Source organism: Pteropus alecto, unplaced genomic scaffold, assembly GCF_000325575.1.
Source record: "Pteropus alecto unplaced genomic scaffold, ASM32557v1 scaffold43, whole genome shotgun sequence".
Lineage (NCBI taxonomy): Eukaryota > Metazoa > Chordata > Mammalia > Chiroptera > Pteropodidae > Pteropus > Pteropus alecto.
In genome coordinates, this window is record NW_006435764.1 from 4,777,682 (window position 1) to 4,787,785 (window position 10,104).

A 10,104-nucleotide genomic window follows, 5' to 3' on the forward strand; every position below is an offset into this window, starting at 1 on the left:
ATCTCTCCAGCATGTGTAGAAGACACAGTGCTAGGGAGTCACCCTTTTTGATAGTGAGAGGCAGATACACATGAACTTGTGACAAGGTATAGCCTGTATGAGCCTGACAAGACTGGGAACTCTGGAGACCATTGTATAGCGGTGTGTGTTCATTTACATGAAGTGGATAATCTTACAACTTGTGTAGTTTGCCATTGATTTTTACTTTGAATGCAGCTGAATCTGCCACGAAGTGGGATATGCCTCTAAAGTAAGGTGGTATCATCTATCAGATAACTTCTGTTTCTCTCGAATATGTTTCAAAGCAAAGTTAAATATTAATTAGTATATGTGTTCTTTAAAAGGTTTTTAAAGTGAATTTTGACTGCAAGCGGTGGTTGTTCAACTAACCTCTTTTTAGTGATGACTTTTAAAGAAACTTACCTTCCAGGTGTGAACCTCAAATGGACTGAATAACCCTGAGTTGGTTGCAGTCCCAGGAGCCTGATGTTAATGAGGCTGCCAGGATGAAATACTCCAGAACTGTTGGGGATCCAAATTCGGGTCTCACCCTAGCAGAACTGATTCAAGAACGTCACAACTTTTGAAGTCGATTGACACAGATCAAGACCAAGATTTGGCCCTTTGTCTGTATTAAGTAGAGGAACTTGGTGTGAGTTAACTTTTTTTTTCCCCCAGCCATTGGTGTCTGGAGTTTCCATCATCAATGGAAGAATTAGAGAATTTTAGGATTTCTACTTTTGATTTGGTAAGGGAGATGTGGTCAATTAAGGGAACCACTAGAATTACTGCTCTAAATCCATGACTGTATGGCATGTAGGTATGTTGGAGGGTAAATGAAGCACTCTTTGATACCCTTTGTGATTGTCGTTTTTGAAAACTTGTTTACTATGAAAGACTTAAATGAAACAAATTTAGAATAGTGCAGTTGGCCATATTCGAGATCTTGGCATCTTCTGTTTTTGTTGGACCCAAACATTAAATTATAGTTCTTCATAATATCTGTATGCCCTTTGTTACAGTGACAGTAGCCTTGTATCACAGAGGTCTTGCCTAAAAGATGGATAAGAAAATCAGATGTATTTATCACCAACACAGTCTTGCAGATAGATCGCTTCTTGTTCTATATATAGCTCTAAGTAGATTCCTATATGTAGTCAAAGTAGACTCCTGGGTAATTACATGGGATATGTTTGCTCCAGTCTGACTAGGTTTTTTGTTCTTTGTTCTTTCCCCCCTGGAACACAGGACAGGACCAGGGCCCTTGTACTCGGAGCCAAGCTGCTCTCCAGGCACTGTGTAAGCCTCTTGTGTTGTGCTCTCTTTCAGGTAGGATAATTGCGGACTGAACCCTCGGGCTGCGGTCATATATGAGAACTTGCTCCGCGCGGTCCCCTTTGCCGGGATGTTTCCATTGCTTCATGTTTCAGTAAACAAAGGAGTTTGTGACCAACTATGTTTTCTTTCTTAATTTAATTCTAAGTTGACTTTTCTTTCCTCCTGATACGAGTCTCTGTAGCCTTTCACTCTGTTCCTTATATTCTCAGCCTCTGAGCAGCCTTAGGTAAGGAATATGCTGGCATCCCTTCTCCTGTACAGTGGAACTCCTCTTATCTTGCTTTCCTTAGGTGTTGAACCCTTCTCCCTGTCTACCTGCAATATCTCCTTTCCCTTTAAAATGACCATGTAGTGGCAGGCAACCTTTTACTCATCTGTTAGCTCTGGACTCTAACATTGAAGCTAATCTTCTGAATTTGCTAGGACCATTGGGGTTTTTTTTTGGGAGGGGGGTTTTGTTTTGTTTGTTTTGTTTGGTGTCTGACCTGTGATCGTGGTACAGCATTAGCTGAAATTTAGCCTTGTTTTATTCCACTCCTCCCACTTTTTTTTAAAAAATATTTTGACAAATAAACGTTTCTAACACTTAAGTATCCTTCTGTGTTTGTGTGACTTATTTACAACCAGTATCTTCTGGTTTCTCAGTTGTGCTCACACTGCAAAATTCAAATGCATTCATGTCTGAAATTTAGATGTAGAAGGAAGGATTTAGTGGAGTAAGTAATGTGGCCTCAACAAAGGGCGGAGAGAAGTTAGCCAGCATTTTGAGACATTGACAGATATGCCCCTTCTTTCTAAATAACCAGAGCTGCTTTCCATTTTAAAGGCTAGCAAACTCAGGTTAGTAGTGATAGAAGTAAGCCCTACATAGAACCCTGCATCAGGAAAAAAGCTGAGTCAAAGTATCACTAAAGACCTATCAGGCTGACTCAGTTTGACTTCATAGTATATGTTTAAATTCACTTACACACTGTTTTAAGAATTCTCTCTTCCCATGGTGTTGATAACCTGCTAGGATTAAAATGAATGACAGCTGTTAGATCAAAAAAGGGGACCACATGACAATATTTTAAGAGAAAAGGTATTAGTGATTGGCAGTGACAACATTCTGCAATGAAATGTGTCCTCTAAACTTTTTTAAAAAGATTTATGGATGTTTTATTATTGTTTGAAATCTCCATAAAGGGGAGTTTAATGACGGACTCAACCCTACTAAGCTTTACTGTATCCTGTATGGAAATGTTGACATATAAATTCTCACTACCTGTAATTACAGTTTTTTCCCCACATATTTTATACTTAAAATAATCCTGACATGGGTGAAGCAAAAATTTCCCTGATTTTTGGGGGTAGGGTGCAACTAGCTAGAGAGGTTAACCTGTCAGTACAGACACTCCCACAAGTTGTGAAGTACACGAGGCCCAGTTTGGTTCTAACATTCCCTGAATCGGCAGGACTGTCCCTCTTCTAGAAAGTGAAGCAAAGATGCTGAGGTTTCCTTGTGACTGACATGCAACACATCAGGCAGAACATAAATAATGTACAAGTTTTGCTGGCTTCACCAAAATCTCCAGTCCTCTGCCAACAAAGTAGTATAACATCTTGATTTCTGTCAGACAAACAGATTATATTCCGTAAAATAGTTCTATGTCAGCACTGTCCAATAAAACTTTGGGCAATGTTGAAAGTGTTCTGTATCTGCAGCCACAAGCTACGTGTGGCTATTAGGTAATTAAAAAGTGAAGCTGAGAAACTGAGTTTTTTATTTCAGTTAGCCACACAAGGCTACTAAGGACTCAAAATGTGGCTAATGACTACTGTATTAGCACAGTTTATATGGTTAAGTAAGTTCCATAATATCAGGAAAAAAGCCTCACAGAATCCTATATGCTTTCCCTTAGAAAATCCTTTCATTCTCCGCAAAATAGGTAACACTGGGAAAGGTTAGTTTTCAGGCTTTGGAAGAAGACTGTTGAGTTAGGAACAAATGTTTATTTCTAAACCTCAGTTCTTACATGAAAAATTGCATGTTGTGGGTACAAAATCCCTTTTATGCACCAAGACCACATTTCTCATAGACCATTTTAGAGTCCTATAAGGCCTCTCACTAAAAGTTCCTGAATTCATCTAGCAGTATTTGAACTGTATGAGCCAGGATTTGGGTGATAAATGTGACGTGTAGTTCTCCATAGAGGCAAACCTTAATTACATCTGTGATAAGTACTATGGAGGGACAAGTACAGGACACTGAAAACCTAATAGTGATTCTTTGGGGGTCTGGGGGAAGATGGGGCTGTTGTTATTCCAAGTCACATGAAGACCCCTGATCAGGATGAAGTGGCACCCATCAGGAACCAGAAAAAGAGCTCTGTGGCAAAAGAAAATCTGCAGTAGAAAACTGAAGGGGTAAGTTACAGGCCCAGTTCATGAGAGCCTTGTAGGTTGTGTAAGGGATTTCAATTTCACCCTGACCCTAAGACTAACTGGAAGCTGTTAAAGGGTTTATGTTTGAGGGTAACAGGATCAGACTCATTTCTCGTAAAAGATCATTGACTGGAGAGGAACAAAAGTGTGGAATTTGACGTAGAACAGGTCTCTCCCCTGACCATGAAGCCATGAAGCCAACTGAGTTATGTTTTGTTTAAAGGAAGAAAAAATCAGGAAGAGGACCACGCATAAGGACATGTGATTCAAGGGGCAGTCGAGGGGGCAGGGTTTATATCCCTGAGGCTGGTTGATGAAGCAGTAAATAATGGGATGGGCTGTGCCTCTTCCACCCTAACATTTGCCGTATGGGTTGGGCCCGGCCTAAGGGCTTTGCATGAGGCACCACTGAGTGCTGGGGGGCAGGGAAGATGAGATAAGGTCTCGGATATCTGAAGAGGAAGATAACAGTGAAAATGGAATTGCTACAAGAAATGTAAAAACACTGAGAATTCAGAGAAGGGCAATTATGCCATCCTACCAAAACTCTCTCATTCTTTATGCTTTAAGTTGAAATTCTTTTAATATTTCTCTCTTTTGAAATGGAAATATACTTTATCAGTAGCCCACAGAGAGTGAAATGGTTCTGAGAGATGACGAAGGCCAAGGGGATGTCCCTGGCTGTTTGAGAAAAAGAATAATGAATACCCCAGGCCTTCCATCTCCATGGATTTCTTTCTGACAGCGATTTGAGGTGGGTTCTGGGCACCCACCCAAACAAGGCCCAGCCACAGTAGAAGCAGTCCGTGAGGTGCTTCAAGTGGGAGGCAAAATAAACCCCAGCTGGATTTAAAAACTGCTGCTGCCTGGGCGAAAAATGGCCAGATGTCCCTAGGTGGTATTTGAGAACTCCCTGGGTTCTGCTGCAACACACTCCCTAAGGTGGTAGGGGAGAGACCTACAGAGCCACAGCTCTGATCTGGTCCAAGCCTTGCTCTGCCTTGTAGGCCTATGGCAGCCTCAACTCTACCCCTTCCTCTGATTTCCAGCCACAGTGAAGTTACACAATGTGGCATAGAAAGATATGAGGCCCTCAGGGCACTCAACACACTGACCACAGCTTCTTCGGGCAGAAAAGGGAAGCAGCTTGCCCAAAACTGGCCTCATGATTTGGCTCACATATCCAGTCCTCAGAGATAAGAAGTCTCCTGCCCTAGGAGATTTGGGAGGAGTAAGGGAGAAATAAAAATACATTCTTAGGAATTGCTGTCAGCTTGTCAGAAGAATTCATCTCAGGGCTTTAAGATCAGGGCTATCTATGCTCTAACGCCCCTGAGAACTGAAGTGCAAGAAATGACAGACCAGTCCCAGGAACCTACAGAAGAGGGAAAGGTCTGCTGACATGATCTCAATCAGCAGTGTCTTAGGTTCACAGGCCCTTTTGAGGATTCAGGCCAAATCCGAACCACACTGCTTTGCACCCCCCCCAACCTCCCAGGCATAGGGCTTGCATTGCCACAGGCCTTGGCACACTCACTAGACTAATGGCTGAAATTCAGGCTCTGGGGCTGGATGGCCAGAATTTAAATCTGAGCCCTTTCTGTGGCCTTCGGCATTTTACTTACTTAACCTCTCTGGGCCTGTTTCCTCCTCATAAAATGGGAATAATTACATACTTTCCTCTTAGAGTTGTCTGGAGGAGTAAATGCAAAGCACTGGATTGGCTATCACTATCACAAATGAATTGTGGTATGTGCAAGCAAAAGACAGGGTTCTAGCCCTCCTGGGGCTCACCAACTAACAGAGGAGGCAGACCCTCAAATACACAAATCTGATGACAAACTATCAAGAGGACTATCTGCAGGGAGACAGAGGGGAGAGAGCTATCATCGCTCCCCTCTTCATTCCTTCAAGGATTCCAGCTCCCCTCCCATTTCTTGCCCAGCCGTGGGACTCAGACAAACCCAAAACCGCTTGAGCTCTGCATTTAGGGATCACCAGACTACAAAGCTAAAGGGCCCTCCTACATTATCAAACAGTTCCACTATCTCTGCTTTTCTTCACCACTGAGCACTACGGGGTGGGGCAAGGCTCCAGCCCTAAGAGTGGCCATCCACGAACCCTCTGGTCCTACGCCAAGGCCTGGTCCTGTGGTGGCTCTGTTTCTCGCCTGACTGGTTACTACTAAGGCAATGAATGGATGGGGGCAAGGGTAGAGGGTCATTCAAATGATGGCTTATATATGTACATTTATTATTAAATGCCTGTTATGTGTCAATCACTGTTGCCAGGCACTGAGGCAATTTCTTGACCCATAGGTTAAAATTCTGTGAGGAAAAAGAATCAATAAATGAGTAAACAAACAAACTGGGGAAAGTACCACAAAATACAAAAACTGGGCATAATGGTGTTGAGAATGGGAAGGGGCATTTGTTTAGCTACAGGTTGTCAGGGAAGGCCCTCTGATGCTTGATCCTGAAGCTAAGACCTAAAAGTTGAAAAATTAGCTCTAAAGTGATCGAGGCAAAGTTTCTTCCAGAAAGAAGGCCCTAAGGCATGAAGGTGGTGTATAAGGATCTGATACAAAGGCCAGTCTGGTTGGAAAATGGCGGTTGAGGAAAGGGCCTGAGGTGACGCCGGAATGTGGGGTAGAGGCCAGGTATCTCAAAGCACTTTAGGCCAAGGCAGCAGATTGGCATTTTATTTTAAATGTGATGGGACACTGCTGAAATGTTCTAAGTTATGGAGTGACCATCTGATTTATAGTTATCAGGATCATCCCAGCTACAGAATGGAGATTAAGTTTAAGAAAGAGAGGGGAAAAAAATACAGCAAAGAGATGCCAGAAGCAGACACCGCAGGAGTCCTGGGGGTGGAAACGACTGTGTGCTCTTGACTACAGCTGTGGCAAAGATATGAACAGAAGTGGCAACATTTTTCATAATATGTGCTGAAGAATGGATGAGGGAGATGAGAAATGAGGGGAAAACCAAGAATGACCACCAGGAATCTGGCTGGAGCAGCTACGTAGATGGTAATACCATTTAAAAGGATGGGAAAGGTTGGAGAAATTATTTGGGAGACTCAGGAATTCTACTTCGGACGTAAAAGGTTTGAGATATATTATGACAACCAAGGAGAACTCTCAAGTATTGTAGATCTTTGTTCAATGTTCTTTTGCTGTAACATTGATGAAAATGTCATAGGAACTTAACTCTTATTTAAAGTAAATTAGCCTATTGTAAAACTGGTTTCCTTGAAACTATCAATTATGTTAAGTGAGGACTTACTGTAGGTCTTTGGATCCCTGAACTTCGAGCAGAGGTTTGAGACGAGAGATGTAAATGTGAGTCTTCAGCATCTAAAGCAGCACTATCTGACCAAAATATAATGAGCCTCAATGTAAATCTTATATGTAATGTGAAAACATCTAACAGCCACATTTGGCAAAGTAAAAAGAAACAGGTAAAATTAACATGATTAACATGTATTTAAAATAACATGATTTTTGACAATGTATTTAACCCAATAATCCAAAGTTATCGTTTTGACACATAATCATGAAAAATGAATGCTTTACATTCTTTTCCATACTGTTTTTGAAATCCCATGGGTATTTTACACTTACACCAACCACCATAGGTGGCTATGGCTATCACATGGGATAGCACTACCTCACGTTATACAAAGCCAAGGGAATTGATTAAAATCACCTAGAACAGGGTTTCAATCATCATGCTGCTGATATCTGGAACTGGATAATTCTTTGTCGGGGCAGGGAGGCTTATCCTGCAGGGTGTTTAGCATCACTGGCCTAGGGACTGCAGGTCCCAAGGGAAACTAAAGGCGGGATGGGGTGGTTTCATGTGAAAACTGCAGAGATCACCAGTTTCTAGCACATGAAAAAACCCAACCAATGTCTGTTAACAGCAGCACCAAGAGGTCTTCCTCCCCTGTCGCTTCTTATATAATCAGGTTTTTCTTTTCTCTTCTGACCCCTTCCTCTTGACAACTGGAAGCACCTACTGAGGACGACTGTCCTCAGAGAAAAACTCCATACACCTGTTTGGAGAGACTGGGGATTATCCAAATTAGAAGGAACCAAGGGTACAGGTTCAAGTATCAAGCTTCCATGGCCTCTTGGCCAGACACAGCTTGCTTGAGCATAGAGGAGAAAGTCTGGGGCTGGAGATACCCATTTGGAAATCTTCAGAATCTGGACAGCAGGTAAAGCCAAGGGAACTGGAGACACCACCTAAATGAGGAGCGTGGAGAAAAGAGATAGAGCCCTGGCCTCATTTTTACTGCCCCCAAAACTTGTCAGCTTCCTTTTTACCTTAAAACCCCAAATCTGCTGTTTAAAACAAAACAGGCCTGCAAGGACTAGCTAGAGGAATAGCTAGTGCAGATGCTATGTGGGGAGGGGCCTGGCATATGCTGAATAGATCTGTAAAAAGTCTAGTGTAACGTGGCTGAACCCAAGTGAGCAAAAGAGTAAGATAAAGTCAGAGCTAAGAGGAGGAAGGGGGCAGATCACATGGCTTCACAGGCTTTCCCATGGACTCTTACTCTAAATGAAAAGCCTGGGGGTGGGGGACAGCTGTGACCTTATCTGATTTCTGGTTTAAAAGGATCACTCTGGCTGCTAATTTGTGAATAGATGGCAATTTAGAGGCAGGGAGATCACTTCTGAAAGAACTTAGGAAACCCAGGTGAGGTGATGGTGGCTCCGCCTAGGGTGCCAGCAGTCAGGGAGACTGAGGAGCAGAGCCAACAAGATTTCCTATGGACTGAATGTGGGTACAAGCCCCAAGCTTTTGGACAGAGTAACTAAAGGGTGGAGTTGCAGGAAGGGACCAAGGAGGCAGCGAACAGGGGACCAGAGGTTGTTTTATACAAGTTGTATTTGAAATATCAGACACCAAAGCAAAAACATCAAATGAGTAGTAGAATATGAACCTGGAGTTTGGGAGGAAGATCTGAACTGGAGACATAAATTGGGAATTTTTGTATACAGAATGGCATTTGAATCCACCAAAGACCAAGATCTGAACGATGGATCCTCTAACATCAGAGGTCAGAGAAAGGAAGCAGCAGCAGCGGAGGAAACTGAGAGGGTAGGAAACCAAGAGTGTTGTGTCCTGGAAGTTAAACAAAGTAAGTGTTAAAAAGAACACAGTCATCGACTATGTCAAAATATTAACCCCAGAGAGATACACAGGTAGATGAAGACGCAGAATTGCCCAGGGGCTAAGGCGCTTAACTGCAAAGCAACACAGGGGCTTTTCAGGGTGACAATGTTCCATTATCCTGATTGTGGTGATGGTTACATAACTGTATAATTTATCAAAATGTCAAACTGTACTCTTAAAATTGGTACAATTTATTGTATAAAAATACCCCAATAAAGCTATTTTTATAAGTGTACATCATAATACTCCTCTGCTTAAAAACACAAGACTATGTCACTCAGGGTAAAGGCCAAAAGGCCCTAGATGGTCATCCAACCTCCTCTCTTACTACTCTCCCTCCATCACTCCGCTCTTGCCCCCAGCCTCCTTCATGTTCGAACAGGCCCGCTACAAGCCCGAACCTTGGGGCCCTCCCTCAAACTGTTCTCTGCACCTGGAATACTAGCGGTCCTTTTGGCTGACTCTCATTCTCATTCAAGTCTGCTCAAATTTCAATTTCTCAATGAGACCTGGCCACACTATTTATTACAGTAACCTGCACGCACATACATTTTTCTAGCTCTCCCAATCCTTATTGGACTCCACCTTCAATACAAAGCTCTCATCTCCTAACATACAACTGACTTATTTACTGTGTTCACTGTCTTGGCTGGAGTGTAAACTTCACATGGTGGCACTTCCATCAGTTTGGGTCATGAGGAGAACACGGAGGGACCACCACAACCATAATGGACATAATGTTTTAAGTTAAAAAAGTGACGTGACTTAGCACCATGAAACACGAGCAACATTCCTGTGGAATAGGAGTAAAACCTGACTAAAGAGGGTTTAAGAGAAAATGGCAGGTGCTAACTGAAGACGGAAACCATAGGAAAGGCTTTTGAGTTTTGCTACGAAAAGGAAGGAAGGAATGAAGTCATACTAACTGGCAAGGGAAATAGTCAAGAAACTTTCTAAAATGGGGATGACAATGTTTGCAGTGCTAGTAAGATTGATCTGGTCAGGAGGAAACAGTGGGAAAGAACCGCAGGAACCGGAGGAGACAGGAACATGGAAGTCGAGCAAGCGGCCTTAGAAGCCGTTACCAAGAGAATGTGATGTGGGTGAGGGTGCTGGAAAGTGAGGTGTGATGAGAATGCTATATTTCTCT

The 10,104-nt window shown here is 42.7% G+C and overlaps 1 protein-coding gene and 1 long non-coding RNA gene across 8 annotated transcripts in view; one reads left to right on the plus strand and one right to left on the minus strand.

Annotated features, from left to right (window-relative positions):
• LOC102895838 (RNA-binding protein 4B) overlaps positions 1–1,933 on the plus strand; it is a 10,115-nt gene extending 8,182 nt beyond the window's left edge. For 2 of the 6 annotated variants that reach the window (XM_006911042.3, XM_006911043.2), the window contains one exon: positions 1,330–1,933. Coding sequence is in view for 1 of the 6 variants with exons in the window: in XM_006911043.2 (XP_006911105.1) it covers positions 1,330–1,349 (20 nt within the window). In the remaining 5 variants the exon portion in view is untranslated. Of the gene's footprint in view, positions 1–430 lie in introns of all 6 variants that reach the window. The other 4 variants (XM_006911041.3, XM_025046177.1, XR_439161.3 and 1 more) reach the window with 3 other exon arrangements.
• Positions 858–10,098, minus strand: LOC112479184. 2 transcript variants are annotated; one of them, XR_003046085.1, is made up of 3 exons: positions 7,053–10,098; positions 2,306–2,349; positions 858–1,053 (listed from the first exon to the last, which is right to left on the minus strand). It is a non-coding gene; the product is annotated as an uncharacterized LOC112479184 (long non-coding RNA). The 2 variants fall into 2 exon arrangements; XR_003046084.1 differs by having other exon boundaries at positions 2,306–10,098.
• Positions 10,099–10,104: the final 6 nt, after the last annotated feature.